This window comes from Durotheca rogersii (assembly GCF_024521655.1).
Source record: "Durotheca rogersii strain YMJ 92031201 chromosome Unknown GGS23scaffold_20, whole genome shotgun sequence".
Classification (NCBI taxonomy): domain Eukaryota; kingdom Fungi; phylum Ascomycota; class Sordariomycetes; order Xylariales; family Xylariaceae; genus Durotheca; species Durotheca rogersii.
This window is the reverse complement of record NW_026251251.1, coordinates 475,286-491,247: the sequence shown is the minus strand read 5'-3', so window position 1 is coordinate 491,247 and position 15,962 is coordinate 475,286. Positions and strand designations below refer to the sequence as shown.

Below are 15,962 nucleotides of genomic sequence, written 5' to 3'. Positions count from 1 at the left end.
CGCGTTCACTCTGATTGTCTTGGGAATATACCTATGTGTGGTAGCATGTGTGAGTACCCGAGTTGTAAGCCTTTCCCCCTCTTATGGGGGTCTGGATAGAGGGTAAGAGCATAAGCAGCATCGAGTGGACTCCGGAGCAGCAAAGTTCACCGGTCTGTCTTGTGCTGGTTTCAAGGATGTTCCGACGACATCGCTAGACATCGCGAAGACGAGCGGTCTCCGCAGACAGTACTACTATATAGTCGACAGCCAGGCGATGCATCCGACGAAGTCGAGTTTGCCGTATTCGGATCGCCAAGGGGTCAGTAGGTATGCGAAAGGCGGTGGTAAAGCCACAGTTGAGCCACCTGGCCGCTGTCAGAGCGACAACCAGACCTTGCCAAGGCCAAAGAGCGAGGAGATGAGAATTCACGTCGCCGTGGAAGTCTGTGGCTTGTCGAGTTCGTATTCGGGTTCACGACGCCAGACCGAGTACATGCTGGTACGTAGGTACGTAGTACGTGGTAGCTGACACGGAAGACCCCTGGTGCGGAGCGGCATGAAGAAATGCCACTAGACGGTACACACAGGTACCACGTAGCCCGCCAGCGGCGCAGGTACGACCCCTGCGCTAAGCGGTGCTAATGCAAGTTTGGGCACAGCTGATTGGTCGGAAGCGTAGCGGGAAGGGCAGCTCCGACCAATCGAAGACGGAAATTGCAAAATGGAAAATAAAATAAAATGCAAAATAAAAAAGGGTCGCGCCGGGGGTTGGTTTGCGCGTACCTGTACCCTGGAAAGCTGTCGCCGATAAGATTGCCAGCGACGGGAAAATAATTGCGTATAATAGGTAGACAGGCCATCCCGTCTTTCTCACCTGCTTCGTGTCGTTCCCCCCTATTCTTCGTGTGCTGATAACCTCCCCCTTCCACCCTCGTGTCGACAGGATCAGGATTGCCATTGCTTGGGACAGAGCCCTCTCTTGTTGCTCGCTGACCTATACTTTGCTATCACGGATACCCCTCTCTCACCATCGTCTCGCAAGCCCAATCCTCGATTCCGCCCCGACTCCTTTGACTCTACCGAACCCAAACAGCACAGCCGTTCCCGACCACCCTTCGACATGGCCTCCAAGGTCGCGCTGGAGAAGCAGGACAGAGCGCGTGATGCTGCCTTCAACCAGGCCATGCATGGCGATACTGCCCAGGTCAAGGGCGGCTTCCGTGCCATGGTCGGCAAGGGTGCCGATGCCCAGAAGGCTGCCGTCGACGAGTACTTCAAGCACTGGGACAACAAGGGCGCCGAGGATGAGACCGAAGCCGACCGCGCCAAGCGAACCGCTGAATACGCTACCTTGACGAGGCAGTACGTTATAGACCGGCCCATTTTGTTTCCTTTTTCTAATGTGACGAATAGTTACTACAACCTGGCTACCGACCTGTACGAGTACGGATGGGGCCAGTCCTTCCACTTCTGCCGCTACTCGATCGGCGAGACATTCTACCAAGCCATCTCCCGGCACGAACACTACCTGGCGCACCAGATTGGCATCAAGGAGGGTATGCGGGTGCTGGATGTCGGCTGCGGTGTCGGCGGACCCGCCCGCGAGATCGCCAAGTTCACCGGTTGCCACGTTACCGGTCTGAACAACAACGACTACCAGATCCAGCGCGCCACGCACTACGCCGCAAAGGAGGGCCTGTCAAGCCAATTGACCTTCGTCAAAGGCGACTTCATGGTGGGTCCCATCGCCCCAGGGCCCCAGTGCCCCGTTCCCCTCGCAAATCTATCGTATCGTAGCTGGGGCCGGCCCATAGTTTGCTAACCCGCCTGGCTGCCAACAGCAAATGGACTTCCCCGACAACTCGTTCGATGCCGTCTACGCCATCGAGGCCACGGTGCACGCGCCGAAGCTCGCCGGCGTCTACAGCGAGATCTTCCGCGTCCTGAAGCCGGGCGGCGTCTTCGGCGTGTACGAGTGGCTCATGACGGACGACTACGACAACGACAACCTCGAGCACCGCAAGATCCGGCTCGGCATCGAGCAGGGCGACGGCATCTCCAACATGGTGAAGATCTCGGAGGGCCTCGAGGCGATGAACGTCGCCGGGTTCAAGATGCTGCATCACGAGGACCTCGCCGATCGCCCCGATCCGATCCCGTGGTACTGGCCGCTGTGCGGCCAGTGGAAGTACATGCAGTCGGTATTCGACACGTTTACCATCGTGCGGATGACGTGGTGGGGTAGGCTGCTAGCACACAACTTTGCAGGGGCCCTGGAGATAGCGGGCCTAGCGCCTAAGGGCACGAAGAAGACGGCGGACAGCCTGGCCCTCGCGGCCGACTGTCTGGTTGCCGGGGCGGAGAAGCACCTGTTCACGCCGATGTACCTGATGGTAGGGCAGAAGCCGGCGCAATGACGCAGCGACGGTGCTGGCGCGGATAGAGGATAGCGAGAAGGGCGACGAGAGTGCTTAGCGAAGACGGCACCGTAATGAGTATATAGAAATTCGACATTAATGCCTGCTTAATATACCTACCTAATTGACACCTAGCTTTGGCAACTCTTTCTCTTTCCATTATCTCTCTTCTCTCTCTGTGTGTGTCCGGCCTGGAGAGGGGATGGATTTTGGACTGGTTCTGGCAGACTGTGCTTGCTTTACTGTACCGTACCCGGCATACTAAAACATAGCTTACTATACCAAGGCCAGATGCTTGCATGGCTGGATATATAATCGGTAGGAAGCCTGGTTGGAATATAGTTAGGGCTTCCCCCCACTGCCGCCGCTCAACGGCTGGGTGATACATTGCATTCGTGAAGGTCGCGTTTTAGATATCTTCTAGCTGTTGGGGGGCACCCATGGGCTGGGAAGTAGCCTATCTAGACCAATTCACAGACAGCGACCTGGCGAGTACCTAGGAACGAGACGGACGATGTTATCACGAGCATGCCTTAAGTGCCTATGTATGTGTATGGGCAGGCGAGGAGCATGTCTAATTCAGGAGAACTAGAATCGTCGGAAACCCCCAACGCAGGGAGATCCCCAGCCGCACCTCCGAGGCCACAGGGCTTGCTGTCGCCCGACGTGGTTCCTAGGTGAGGTCAGGCATGATAAGGGGGTTTAAATCAATACCTTAGGTAGCTTACCTTAGGCATAGGTAGGTACCTACCTAACTACCTAGGTACCTACCTATCTCTTAACCTCAGGTACCTAACCTACCTAAGGCTACAGTCCGGTCGGTACATGTGCCCCCGAAGGCACTGCGATAATGCGCAGGTGTCTTATCGGCGGCCACCGGTCGCGTATCTCAGGCACCCAAGCTCCGATATGGTCGGGCGTAGTACCCGCGCTAAGCTGCAACGAGCTTAGCGGCTGACCTCACCCCCAACAAGCTGTTCCTTATCCCTCAAATGAAAAAAAAAAAAAAGGTGGGATCGATTGTAATATAGTGAAAATCGCTCTTTCGACCCCCCCAAATAAATCCCCGTTGCCGGCCGAACAGCCCTACGGATAACCACCACCAAAACCACCTCAAAACGCGCCGTCCACCAGCCAGCTGCTCCCTCGTAGTCGGCCAAGGGAGTCTGCACCTCAAGCTAAGGTCACAAGTCGACGGCGACTCCGTCCTTCGCTCCCCCGTTGTCCTTCGTTGTCTTCTCAACTGCTCTATCTCTCTCGTCCGGACCTCCCTACCAACTCGGACTCACCATCCCTTGATACCCACTAGTCCGTCCGCCAAATATGTCGCGATACTTCCGTCCGGCAGCTCGACTAGCTGTCTCCGCCCGCGCCGCCGCCCAGGTGACTGCCGCCCCTCGAACTCTCCCCCGATTCTCCCCCGCCGCCTCTGCCCTCGCCGTCTCGCGTCAGCAGAGGAGGACATACGCCGATGCCAAGGGAACCAAGGAGTATACCGTCCGCGAGGCCCTCAATGAGGCCATGGCCGAGGAGCTCGAGGCCAACGACAAGGTATTCATCCTCGGCGAGGAGGTTGCCCAGTACAACGGCGCCTACAAGGTCACCAAGGGCCTGCTCGACCGCTTCGGCGACAAGCGGGTCATCGATACCCCCATCACCGAGAGCGGCTTCTGCGGTCTGGCCGTCGGTGCGGCGCTGAGCGGTCTGGCTCCCATAGTAAGTATTTTGTTTGTATTGTGCTACGTGGCCTGTTGTTATGCATATGTCTAGATACCGTACATGTCCTTCTTTCTTCTGTCTTTCCCCTCCTACCTTCTACCCTTACCACGTCACAACAAGATTACGCCAAGCCGGCGGGAATATGGGGAGAAATATAGGAAGACGGAAAAAAAGGGGCGGTTGACCGACCAGGAAGAACATGACAAGGGTTAAATAAAAGAAAAGTCAGCAATATCTAACCGTCGGCGGCGTTTCTAGTGTGAATTCATGACCTTCAACTTCGCCATGCAGGCCATCGACCAGGTCGTCAACAGCGCGGCCAAGACGCTCTACATGTCGGGCGGCATCCAGCCCTGCAACATCACCTTCCGCGGGCCGAACGGGTTCGCGGCCGGCGTCGCGGCGCAGCACTCGCAGGACTACAGCGCCTGGTACGGGTCCATCCCGGGCCTGAAGGTGGTGTCGCCGTGGTCGGCCGAGGACGCGAAGGGCCTGCTCAAGGCGGCGATCCGGGACCCGAACCCGGTGGTGGTGCTGGAGAACGAGCTGATGTACGGGGTGTCGTTCCCGATGTCGGAGGCGGCGCAGCGCGACGACTTCGTGCTGCCGTTCGGCAAGGCCAAGGTGGAGCGGGCCGGGTCGGACCTGACGATCGTGTCGCTGTCGCGGACGGTGGGGCAGTGCGTGGCGGCGGCCGAGGGGCTGAAGCGCAAGTACGGCGTCGAGGCCGAGGTGATCAACCTGCGGTCGGTGAAGCCGCTCGACGTGGAGGCGATCGTGCGGTCGGTCAAGAAGACGCGCCGCCTGCTGTCGGTCGAGTCGGGCTTCCCCTTCGCCGGCATGGGGGCCGAGATCCTGGCCGTCGCGATGGAGTACGCGTTCGACTACCTCGACGCGCCCGCCCAGCGCATCACCGGCGCCGAGGTGCCCACGCCCTACGCCCAGGGCCTCGAGCAGATGAGCTTCCCGACCGAGCAGCTCATCGAGGACTACGCCGCCAAGCTGTTGCGGGTATGAAGTAGGCAAGGGAGGGGGGCAGAAGGGGGGTTCCCGGGACGGTCTGCTAGCCCCGACCGGACATACTTTGGAAAAGGACGGGACGGGGCGGGGCAGGGCGGATAGGAGACGGCGACATAGATGGGGGCAAGGAGAGAGGGAGGAGGGGTGGGGTTACCGGCGCTGGGATACGGACTGAATAGAGTGGGTGACGGAATAGACGACAATGATGACGACGAGGCGGCCCGAGGAGAGGGAATTGGTGAAGGGGGAGGGATCTTACGGCGGCAAGGACGGGGGAAAGGGGAAAGGGGAAAGGAGGAGGGGGATCAAGGGCGGCGGGGATACGAGGTACGACGACGGACGGACGGACGGACTGGCTCTGTACGATACTACTAATTCTATTACTTGCCCTGCCTACCTACCTCTATGTCTCCTGCTTTGCTCACCCTCCCTCTGCCTAATCGTGCTAACGTCTGTCTTCCCTCCCTCCTGGCGCTACGCCGCGCTACCCGTACGGCGTCCGCCCGGTGGCGTGGCGGGGCGGCGTGGCGGGGCGGGGGGAACTAGTGTTTTACTCTTGTCTGTCCCTTTTCTTCTTTTTTCTCGAGTCCCTTCTCTTTTGTTTCTACTAGTTCCTTCCCGCCGCCCACGCACCCACCCGCGTCTCCCTCCCGCAGCCTTTCTTTCTTTCTTTCTTTCTTTTTTTATCAGGCTTTTTTTCTTTCTTTTTTCTTTTTTTTTTTCCTTCGTGTGGAGCGAGGAGCGGGACGGGGTCTCTGGGGCAGCAGCAGCGGAGGACGTGTGCGCGTTGCGGGATAGGGAGGGAGACGAGGACGGGGCGGGCTGGATGGCGGCGTAGGGTGCGCGAGCCGCCTGCGCGTGTGTGCGGGGACGGGGTAGGTATATTGGGCTGGGCGCGGGGGGTGCGGGGGTTTGAGCCGGGCGGCGCGAGGCGAGGCAGGGTAGGTCGGAGTATTTGCGCGGAATGAGGCGGGAAGGGACGGGGACGGGAACGGGATCGGGTCGGGCGGATGGGTCCGCACTCTGCTTCCGAGCGGACCGACGCGATGGAGGGGACGGGAGGGGAGGAAGGGGGGGGGGGGGGGCGGAGCACCCTACGTTCCACGTGGCCTTGCACCCGGAGGCGGGAGGGCAGAGGGGGACCGTAGCTCGCCCGCGCGTGTAGGGATGGAATGGGATGGGATGGGATGGACCGAGCCGGCGCGACTCGTCGCCTCCTGTCACACCTACCTAGCCTGGGAGAGAGGGAGGGCAGGGGGCATGAGAGGGGGAGGGCACCGTGCGGCGGGCTATCCCTGCCGGCGAGAAGGCCGAAGCGAAGGGGCCCCGAAGCAGCAGGCGAGAGAGCCTCATCAGTTGCGAGAGAGAGAGAGAGAGAGAAAGAGAGAAAGAGGGGAAGAAAAGGTGTGAGGGGGAGCTAGAGGGAGGGGGGAGGGTCGCATGCAGACGCGCATATACGGGTAGGATAGCCAGAGGAGGGAGGCGAAGCGAGGCGAGGGGAAGGGGGGGGGAAAGCATGAACAGGCTCGCGGAACTCGCAGGTATCCACGGGACCCGTAGATGCGCACGATGTGGGTGTGACGTGTAGGTAGATAGATAGTCTCACGCACTTCTCGTCCTCGCGCGCATGGATGTTGCAGGTGTATGTATGTATGTGTGTGTATGTAGGTGTGTGTGTGTGTGTGTGTGGGTGGGTGGGTGACTTGTGTGTGAGAGAGCCGGGAGTGGGAGCCGGCGGAGGGGGGACGACGAGCAGGTGAGCGACGCGTGCCGGCGACAGACAAGTCGACAGACATACCTACATACGCCCCGTCGCACGCATAACACGGATATATATACCTACAGCCTGCGCATGCCGCGGCCAGGATCGTCGCTGGTGCTGCCGACGGCACGGCCGATGCGATGGCGCCCGCTGGCGCTTCCTTCCTAACGCAGCCGTGATGTGGTATCGCGGCGCGGATATATGTCTACATATATATATATATACCAGCCGGGGCAAGACTATGAGTAGGGGGTGAGGCGGAGGAGGACGGGCAGGGGGCGGGGACTAGCGACGGAATGGGCTGCGGCTTCACCGCGGCCCAGGCGGGCATCGCAGCAGCGGCTAGCGGTGCACATCGTACGTGTATGTTGGCGAGAGTCAACAAGCTATAACTAGGGGTGTGTGCGGCAGGTTCTTATGTAGGTAGGTGTGTTGGTTACGGGCCACGGGTCCCTGGCCAGCAAGAGACGGGTAGGTAGGTTTATTCTGGCGGGCGGGCCGATCCGGTCTCTCTCAAAGCCAAGCCGAAGGAGAGAACCAACTGCCACTGGGACAGACTGCGAACGTACCTAAGTCGAGGAAATAGAGGAGGCGTATCCGCGATCTGGGTATTTACGTGGGGACGGTATGCTGCGCATGCATGTAAGCACTATATGTAGGTATATGTAGGCTCTGTATGTAGGTTCTGTATGTGGGTGTATGCATGCGCTGTGTTATGTGTTGAATGCAACCGAAAGGTGGGAAAAGTCTCCGCTGACCGCCTCCTCTTGCTTCGGTCTCTGCATCCATAACCGACAAGAGAGACAAGAGACGAGAGACAGACGGGGCAGACAGACACACAGAGAGAAAACTACCGACGAATAATGCATCGTGGTCGGTCCGCCCGTCCATTCGACCCCGGCCCCTTTGCGGGGTCCCCCCCCTCTCCCCCCTGGACCGGTCCACTCTACTGGACCCGGTTTCTGCGTCGTCGGTACGGGAGGAAGAACGTAGGGACACACACACACTCACACGTATCCGTCCATGAAGTCGCTGGAAAGTCTAGGATGAGAGATACCTAGCAGTCAGATAAGATAGCCGGCATGGCCAATTATCGCCGTTATATTCTATCTACGTTTATACGTATCTGCGGAGGAGAGTGGGCGTAGGGGACGGGGGAAAGAAAAAAGGAAAAGACCGGGAGGAGGGAGACAGCTGAGGCGTGGGACGAGGAGGGGGTGCGGCGGGGAGACGAGAAGAAGCGGAAGAAGAAGAGGGGGACCATCCAGCCAGCCATCCATCCACCTCAGCATTCTACAAGGTAACCAGTGGCTTGGCCGGCTCAGGCCTCGGAGTCCTAGCAACTATTATCTGCCAGTGATCGAAGGGGTTCCCTTTAGTGCCTGGTCTCCGCGCTCTGCCCCTGAACGATAGGACGGGACCTTACCTATTACAACAACGACAACAACAACACTACAACACCCTGTCTGCAGACTCGCCTACGGCAGCGAGCACCGCATATATTACATATATGTACGCCTACTTACCTACCTACATATATATACTACCTGCATAGGTATGACAGGGCCCTTACCGGATGAGGCCGGGTGGGACGGGACGGCAACATGCACATCGACCGATGGGATGGGATTGACGAGACGCGCGCGATGCTACTAGGACGAAATGCATCGCTACCTACCTTACCTAGTTGCCACTTAGGTACCATGCCATACCATACCATACCATACCATACTTGCACCTTACGGCAATCCCTCTTGGCTTGGTCTGAGGGGAGGGGAGGGGACCGAGGGACCCGCGCCTAACGAGCCTCGGGCGTCTTCTCTTTTCGCTGGCCGAAGCGAGAATTGCAACGCGAACGAGATAAGAACGGATGCCCGCCGAGGAGCCAAGTCAGTTCGAGCTGCCGTTAGTCTCTTGGCCCCCTCCCCTCTGCCTACTATGTAATTTTTTTTAAATAAAAAAAACACACTTGACCTGGTTTCGCCTTACTATATACCACTTCGCCGCTTTCCTCTTCCCGCAAACTTGCTTGCTTCCAGTTTGCCTCTTTTTGGTTTTATTTTTTGGGAATTCTTTTTTTTATTTTTTTTTTCTTGCGATTTGCTCCTCGTCCGGTTGCTCTCCGATCCAGCACGCCGCCGTTTCCCCTCATCCGTCCTACTCCGTGCCTCGGTGTCGTGCGCAACCATCCTCCATAGAGGGAGAGAGGGAGATATAGCTATTACCTATATCTGCCGGATGGTCTGGTGAGAAGCCAAGAGAGCACCCAGAGCCCTTCCAACTGAGGTATTTAAATCCCGTCTTCGTCGCCGTCATCTCGCCCACCTCGCCCTCCCGACTCCCGGGTTCGTCTTCCCTCCCTACTTTTCGCGCCGGTATACGTATTTGTGTCTGTGTACCTGGTCGTGTCCGGACCCGTCTGTAGAAGCTACCGGAAAAGGGGGGACCGCGCGGGACGGGACCTTACATGAGTATTAGACCGGACCCGAACTAAGTAGAGCCGCGCCGCGCCGGGCTGGGCTGAGCCGGGCTGGAGAGAGGTAGCATTTATATCCGTATCCGTGGATAGCTAACTCACCTACCCGAGCCGGGCTTCTCACTAATTTACTCGCTGCTTATCTTAGCTGCCATGGCGGACCAACCCAGCACCTCCTCCGCCCCCCCAGCTGCCGCCCCAGCTACCGCCCCAGCTTCCGCTCCGGCCGCCGCTTCAGCCGCCGCTCCAGCTGCTGACGTAGCCGCTGCTGCCACTTCCACTCCCGCCGCCGCCGCCGCCGCCGCCGCCGTCGTGAGCCCCAGCTCCCAGCTCCCCGCAGAGCCCGCAGCGATCATCGCCGCTCCAGACCCGGAAAATGAGGTACGGAAAAGGGTGCCGAGCAAAAGAAAACCTCCCCCAACCCAAAAACCCAGGATGAGAGGGAGGAAGCCCAACCCGTCGTCACCCCTGCTATCAACCAGCCACAGCCTGCAGGGCGAAGAGGTGGGGAAGAAACAGGGGTGCCAATGGGCACTTCGGGATGGGCGAGTTGCTCTTGGGGCTGCGCCGGCGCTGTTGGCAACCGATAGTTGAGATGGCGATCGAAAACGTTGCGGCGCATGTCTTGCCCAACGTGAAATAGTTCCCTCCCACTAACCGCTTCGTTCCAACGCGCAGGGCGACGACGACGACGGCACCGATGCCGACTCCGCACTCGGCGAAGATGCGTCAGTAGACCCTTTCCGTACCACCTGCATGCCGTCCGGCATCCCGGCCCCACCTCTTCCGCCGGCCATCTCCGTCGCGATAGAAATAAACTATGAGCATAGCGAGAGGATCGGGGATGCCGGCAACCCGCCCCTATCCTTCTGCGCTGCACGGGATAGGGGGTGGCAAGAGAAGAGGGGAGGGAGCGTCTAAGGCAGGGAGCATCGCTAACACCCACCGCAGCGCGAGCTCCACCAACTCCATCACGGCGAGCATCATGGAGTACCGCACCATCCAAGGCCGGACGTACCACAGCGAGAAGCACAACTCCAAGTACTTCACGCCCAACGACGAGCAGCAGCTGCAGTCCGTCGACATCACGTACGTTTTCCCCTGAACCCTTATCCCCCCGGGGCCCGGCCAGTCGTCAACGCCGACGCCATACCGAAGCGCTGCTAGCGGCCAGGTGGGACGGCGGGCGTGGACGGGTCTGCGATGGGGTCTCAGGACCGGGCAGCTTCTAACTTCGTCGCCGCTTGATGCCGAAAAAAACCCCAATAGTCACCATTACCTTACCGTGCTGTGCGAGGATAAGCTGTTCCTGGCACCTATCCCGGATGACGTCCAGGTTTGTTCCCGGAAAGAGGGGAGAGAAAAAAAAAATATCGGAGGAAAAGGAGAAGTGCTGACGAGAGTGCTCCATCAGAAAGTCCTAGACATCGGGACTGGATCCGGTGAGTGCCAGATGCGTCATTCCATTCCCCCGAGACGAGGCTAACAACCCCTCCTCCCCTTTCTCTAGGAATTTGGGCCATGTAAGTGACGCACCCACACCCACCACAACAAGACAGCCGCTCGTTCGGCGCGGCCAAGCAGACGCTTACTTGTTTGCACGCGCAGCGACTTCGCGGACCAGTACCCGAACGCGGAGGTGATCGGGACGGACCTGTCGCCGACGCAGCCGCTGTGGGTGCCGCCGAACGTCAAGTTCGAGCTGGACGACTGCACGCAGCCGTGGACGTGGGCGGAGGACAGCTTCGACTTCGTGCACATGCGGTACCTGTTCGGGGCGGTGACGGACTGGGACGAGCTGCTGCGGCAGGCGTACCGCGTCACCACCCCGGGCGGCTGGGTGCAGTCGTGCGAGGCCGAGGTCGAGATCCTCAGCGACGACGGCACCGTCCTGCCCGACAGCGCCTACAACCAGTTCTGGAACATGCTCTACCGCGAGGCCACCGCCAAGGTCGGCGTGCCCTTCCAGGTCCTCTCCGACGACCTCCAGCGCCGCGCCTTCGAGGAGGCCGGCTTCGAGGACATCACCATCCGCGACTACAAGTTCCCCGTCGGCGGCTGGCCCCAGGACCGCCGCCTCGCCGAGGTCGGCCAGTACGTGCAGCTGACCATGCTCAACGACGTCGAAGGTGAGCTCCAAACCCCCCTCTCTATCTCGCGCAAGCGCACACCCGCAAAGGCTCGCTGCTGACCGCGCTCGCCCCCAAAAGGCTACACGCTCTTCCTGTGGAGCCAGGTGATGGGCGAGAACGCGCCGGGCTACCAGGAGTACCTGGCGGTGATGCGGCGCGAGCTGCGCAACCGCAAGATCCACGGGTACATGCGCACGCGGTATGTCTACGGGCGGAAGCCCAAGGCCGCGTAGGTAAGTCGCCCGGCCCTCCCCCCACACCCACCCGCACGCGCAGACGTGTACGGATTCGCGGGTGAGCGAGGGAGGGACGAACGAAGCCGAGGTGGACAAGGAGGAGGAGGAGGAGGCGAGGAAATTTTTTCATGCGTATATGAGCGAGCGAGCGAGCGAGCAAACGCAACGGATGCGCGGACGGGCGAGCGAACGACGACGGGTGGCTGCCTTTTCCCCCTCTCCCTAAGGTGTAAATAGCGCGGGAGCATCGGCGGCAGCGGGTTAGGTAGTTTAACGAGCCGGGTACGCGTGCGAGCCAGGGCCAAAACGGGGGAGGCCCTGGGCACGGATATCCCTCCCCCTTTTTTTTCCCCCCCGATCTTACTTGCTCCCAACGCACCCCCTTTTTTGCATCTCTCTCTCTCTCTCCCTCTCTCTCTCTGCATTCCTTGCCCAGCGCGTCGAGGATTGCCCTCCGCGGCTGTCTGCCGGCGCGTGGCGTCGCGCGTTGCCGCGGGAAGCGGAAGCAGGGACCTTGGGAAGCCAAACCCAGCGCGGGTTCGTTTTCCCCGGCTCGTGTCGGTGCGTCAGTCCGCGATCTAGATCGTGATTGCTTTTTCCATCGTCTTGGTTCTTTTCTTTTTTTCCCTCCCCCTGCCTTTGCTTACGGCCAAGCGATCGCCGTCTACCCAGCCTGGCTATAATACCGTAGACATGCAGCATCTGGAGGAGGGAAAGGGGGGGGGGGAAGGGGGGCACGGGGGTCTTATATTCCCTTCCCCGCCTCCCCGCCGCTTACGAGGCACAGCCGTGGCGGTGGCTGTCCGAGGCCGCGGCACCACCCGCCGCAAGCCCGAGCCGAGGACCTGGCTACAGGTAGGTAGGTAAGTAGGTCATATCCCGGGCGCGGCGGCGCGCCACTGGCGAGGCCTGCAGGTGAGACGGGGGGGGGGGGGGGGGGCAGACCAGGCCAGGCCAACTACACCGCCCATGCCGCGGGTTGTTGTTGCTGCAGCGCCGGCAGTAGCTAGTAATGCCGTCTCGACGTATAGCCTAATGCTCAACCCGGATTCGCAACGGCTCTCGTATTTGTGCTCAGGCTCGCCCCCTGCTCCCTTGTCCCTGCTCGGCGAACCAACCCCATTTCCGTAGACGGTCTCTCTAAGACCTCTGCCCCCCCCTCTTACCCCCTCAAGGACGAAGAGCTGATGGTGCAATTCCCGGGTCTCACATACCTATGTACCTATGTATGAGTAAATACGCGTTCCCACATCCCAGCGAGACAGCGCCCGCCTTCCCCCCCCCCCCCCCCCCCCGGGGGGTTCCGGGTGCACCCGGGTCGAGCCCTGGGGGGAGAGTCCACTCAGCGTTTCACTGTGTGGGAGTGGGAAGAGGGAAGAGAGAGGGGGGGGGGGGCAATGAGACCAGGCGCCGGGTCGTACGACATCGCGAGACCATCGTGCTGGCCTCGGCGCAGCGGATCTGCCTTGCGTCGCTGTCCTGCCTGCCTGCCTGCCGCGGTATGTCTGCCCTTAGTAGAGTAGAGCGTCGGCCAGCAGACGTGCGTGCCGCTACTAGAGAGAGAGAGAAGAGAGAGGGATACGGGTAGGCTCGGAGCATCGCCCCGGGACGGGCCGTGCTAGCTAGCGTAGGTAGCAGCAGCCTCTTGTCTGCCTGCGTGCCTTTCCGCGTCCCTGATGCCGCCGCGCCCAGTGGCACCTCCCTTGCCTCCTAGCCCGCTACAGGCCGTCGGGCATGCGCGTGTGCGCGCGCGAGAGAGAGAGACAGCGTCCGTCACCGCCGCCTCCCGTTCCCAACTGAGCACCGGCAGGCAGGCAGGCTGGAGGCTGACGCGTCAGTGTCGGCCGCGCGGCGCAAAAGGCGAGGAGGTCAGGATGCCTTCTCTCGGTCCCTCGCGCCCGTCTCGTGAGCTTTTCGTCCTCTCGCGTTGCCCTTCGTTGGGGAAATATTGTGTCATGGTAGCGTAGCTGGGAATGCTGTATCCATGCAAACAGCGCAGCGGCTGTCTGGCTGCAGCTGATAGAATAGCACATGTCGGAGGGTTGGTTCACCAAGTTTGATGGAGTTGACCAGTATCGGCGAGAAGAAACCCAACAGTGTAGGGATGGTTATACACGCGATGCTAAGAAGGCATCTTCAGTCTCTTCCTCACCCTAGCCAGGCGTTGCCGTGGATAGGAGAGAATCGAGATACGATAGGACTGCCGTGTACGGAGCAGAGAGTATAGAATCTAGCGTAGAGAAATGGAAATAGTATTCAGACGGTTTACCCAAACTAGGCATCGTGGGTATACGGATAACAGCGCTCTGAGATTTCGTAAACAGATTTCGAACTTGTATAAATATGAGACGGAGGTCCTAGACAGACAACGCGTAGTTCGTTCCCCTCGTTACCCGTCTAACTAGCGCTCACCACCTCGCCACCCATCCCGTTATTTCCGAGGCTAGAGAAACCGCCGGACTGTGCAACTCCGTACCCGCTCGCGCCGTCGCGGAAACCCATCCCGTCGTAGTTGCGCGGGACCGCGGCCGCGGCCGCTGCCGCTGCCGCTTCCATGCCGTTCGCCGCGCGCCGGCCCCGCGCGGCCGCCGTGCGGTCCACGAGGTCGATCGCCTTGGCGAGCACCTCCCGGTCCTTCTGGAACGTGAGCCGGCCGACGGCAGCGTCGCACCGCGCGAACTCGGCCCGGAACTGCGGCTCGCCCTCGCCGACCACGCCGCCGAACTCGGCGACAAACCACCAGACCAGCTTGACTCTGCTCCGATGCGCCGAGTTCGCCTCCCCGCGATCTAGGTCCCGGACGTCCAGCATGAAGGCCTCCGTGAGGCTGTCGTAGGTCCGTGGCGTGTCCTCCACGTCGGCCGGCTCGAGCTCCGACGGCGCGCGCGTGGCCATGGTGACTGGGAGCGGCCGGATCGCGCAGCCCGACTCCTCGCGAACTTCGCGGATCGCCGCGGCGATCCGAGATTCCCTGCAGTTCCGTCTCCCCTTGGGGAGAACCCATTCGTCCGACTCCGCGTCGTAGAGGAGGAGAACCTGCTTCGGCTCAGTGGAGGTGTCGAACACGACGGCCCCGCATGCCTCGACAAATTGCTCCGAGGAATAGAGCGTGCTTTTCCACCATGAATCTGCCATCGGATTTTGTCGAGAGAGAGAAGTATGCAGGTAGCCGAGGAACGATCTTGTGAGAGCCGCGGCGGAGATAACCTTCGACTGACAGTGTCTCGCAAGGTATTCGGTTGGAAAGCCGCACGGGGTGAGGCAACCCAGACTAACATTTGAGGAGAGGGTCCACAAGCCAGCTCGACCCTAGGTATAGGCCGAGAGCGTCGCAAAGGAAGAGGAGTTCGGGTCAATACAGAGCGGGTTCACCGTTCCCCACGGGCAGGCTAGGTCGTCTAATCCTAGACGGTATCGTGCGACGTTGCTCACCTACCTAGACAACTGTTGCGCCGCCAGCAAGACGTATTCATGCAATACAATGCGGACAATGCGGATCGAACTGCGGGCTCTTACCGGGCTAGCCGGCGACGCCTCTCAGTGCCGCCACATTGAGAAATGGCACGGGTAGCACACCGACCATAATGCTTAGTGCGTCGTCGCGTGTATGGGGCCGAGCGAGGCCGGGAGCGGACATTAGTAGCCACTTGAAAGGTGTATCAACGATTGTACATACGAAGGGCGCTTGGCACCAACGACGTTGCTAGGTAAGAACCTGCTACCCGTGCATGCGATCAAGAAAATTGGGATACCCTGGACCCTTGTTAGCAAGGTAATATTGGACCAAAGCCGCCTATGTGTGTATTCAGCTAGTGAAGAGGGCCATACCCAACAGGATAGGGGGGTGGGCAAGAGGAGAAGCGGGCGAAAAAAAAAGAAAAGAAAAGAAAAAAAAGGAAAAGAAAGGAGAGGCGCATATACGGATGTTGACGAGGTGATATATATGCTTGGCGGGCGATATATAAATAGCACGAGTTAAGTTCTATGACTCCGGCGCCATTTGTCACTTCTCGCCATCTCTCGTACTCTCTCAGTCGAGGTCGTCGGCGGCGATGCCAATGCTACTCGCATCGCATTGCCGAATGGCAGCGGAGCCAGCCGCAGGTGGATGCGGGGAGCAATTACGTCAGGCGTCAGCACCAACGTCGGCGTCGAGAGAGACGTTGGGGTGGATCCGATCGGGTCTAGGTTCTAGGTCGCAATTTGGTAAAGCTGCCA

General features: G+C 59.9%; 6 protein-coding genes across 6 annotated transcripts; 4 read left to right on the top strand and 2 right to left on the bottom strand.

The window, feature by feature from the left end:
* The first annotated feature begins 760 nt into the window (after window positions 1–760).
* On the top strand, window positions 761–2,542 carry GGS23DRAFT_578618 (S-adenosyl-L-methionine-dependent methyltransferase). The gene is made up of 3 exons (XM_051516997.1): window positions 761–1,344; window positions 1,396–1,717; window positions 1,824–2,542. Exons 1-3 carry the CDS (start codon window positions 1,103–1,105, stop codon window positions 2,397–2,399), a joined length of 1,140 nt encoding a protein of 379 aa, XP_051369765.1. The 5' UTR covers window positions 761–1,102; the 3' UTR covers window positions 2,400–2,542.
* A 1,180-nt stretch (window positions 2,543–3,722) lies between these two features.
* Window positions 3,723–5,135, top strand: GGS23DRAFT_606536 (pyruvate dehydrogenase E1 component beta subunit; the record flags this gene model as incomplete). The annotated part of the gene is made up of 2 exons (XM_051519914.1): window positions 3,723–4,115; window positions 4,377–5,135. The coding sequence occupies 2 exons, from the start codon at window positions 3,723–3,725 to the stop codon at window positions 5,133–5,135; spliced, it is 1,152 nt and encodes a 383-aa protein (XP_051369764.1).
* A 102-nt stretch (window positions 5,136–5,237) lies between these two features.
* Window positions 5,238–6,068, top strand: GGS23DRAFT_207050 (uncharacterized protein). The gene has a single exon (XM_051511843.1). The coding sequence runs from the start codon at window positions 5,341–5,343 to the stop codon at window positions 5,974–5,976; it is 636 nt and encodes a 211-aa protein (XP_051369763.1). The 5' UTR covers window positions 5,238–5,340; the 3' UTR covers window positions 5,977–6,068.
* A 3,986-nt stretch (window positions 6,069–10,054) lies between these two features.
* Window positions 10,055–11,923, top strand: GGS23DRAFT_206826 (S-adenosyl-L-methionine-dependent methyltransferase). Its single transcript, XM_051511842.1, has 7 exons — window positions 10,055–10,104; window positions 10,328–10,465; window positions 10,646–10,712; window positions 10,791–10,818; window positions 10,887–10,899; window positions 10,985–11,505; window positions 11,587–11,923. Exons 2-7 carry the CDS (start codon window positions 10,362–10,364, stop codon window positions 11,739–11,741), a joined length of 888 nt encoding a protein of 295 aa, XP_051369762.1. The 5' UTR covers window positions 10,055–10,104; window positions 10,328–10,361; the 3' UTR covers window positions 11,742–11,923.
* Window positions 11,924–13,085: 1,162 nt separating this feature from the next.
* On the bottom strand, window positions 13,086–13,515 carry GGS23DRAFT_578606 (uncharacterized protein). The gene has a single exon (XM_051516996.1). It carries the CDS (start codon window positions 13,341–13,343, stop codon window positions 13,095–13,097), a length of 249 nt encoding a protein of 82 aa, XP_051369761.1. The 5' UTR covers window positions 13,344–13,515; the 3' UTR covers window positions 13,086–13,094.
* Window positions 13,516–13,972: 457 nt separating this feature from the next.
* Window positions 13,973–15,429, bottom strand: GGS23DRAFT_206780 (uncharacterized protein). The gene is made up of 2 exons (XM_051511840.1): window positions 15,421–15,429; window positions 13,973–15,368 (listed from the first exon to the last, which is right to left on the bottom strand). Exon 2 carries the CDS (start codon window positions 14,877–14,879, stop codon window positions 14,142–14,144), a length of 738 nt encoding a protein of 245 aa, XP_051369760.1. The 5' UTR covers window positions 14,880–15,368; window positions 15,421–15,429; the 3' UTR covers window positions 13,973–14,141.
* Between the last annotated feature and the right edge of the window lie 533 nt (window positions 15,430–15,962).

Bases quoted from the DNA above. Each gene is read 5' to 3' on its own strand.
- GGS23DRAFT_206826 (XM_051511842.1), top strand. From the start codon at position 10,362: ATGGAGTACCGCACCATCCAAGGCCGGACGTACCACAGCGAGAAGCAC. The intron at 10,466-10,645 runs GTACGTTTTCCC...AAACCCCAATAG, and splicing joins CTGCAGTCCGTCGACATCAC to TCACCATTACCTTACCGTGC. The intron at 11,506-11,586 runs GTGAGCTCCAAA...CGCCCCCAAAAG, and splicing joins CATGCTCAACGACGTCGAAG to GCTACACGCTCTTCCTGTGG.
- GGS23DRAFT_206780 (XM_051511840.1), bottom strand. From the start codon at position 14,879: ATGGCAGATTCATGGTGGAAAAGCACGCTCTATTCCTCGGAGCAATTT.
- GGS23DRAFT_578618 (XM_051516997.1), top strand. From the start codon at position 1,103: ATGGCCTCCAAGGTCGCGCTGGAGAAGCAGGACAGAGCGCGTGATGCT. The intron at 1,345-1,395 runs GTACGTTATAGA...TGTGACGAATAG, and splicing joins TACGCTACCTTGACGAGGCA to TTACTACAACCTGGCTACCG. The intron at 1,718-1,823 runs GTGGGTCCCATC...GGCTGCCAACAG, and splicing joins TCGTCAAAGGCGACTTCATG to CAAATGGACTTCCCCGACAA.
- GGS23DRAFT_578606 (XM_051516996.1), bottom strand. From the start codon at position 13,343: ATGCTCCGAGCCTACCCGTATCCCTCTCTCTTCTCTCTCTCTCTAGTA.
- GGS23DRAFT_207050 (XM_051511843.1), top strand. From the start codon at position 5,341: ATGATGACGACGAGGCGGCCCGAGGAGAGGGAATTGGTGAAGGGGGAG.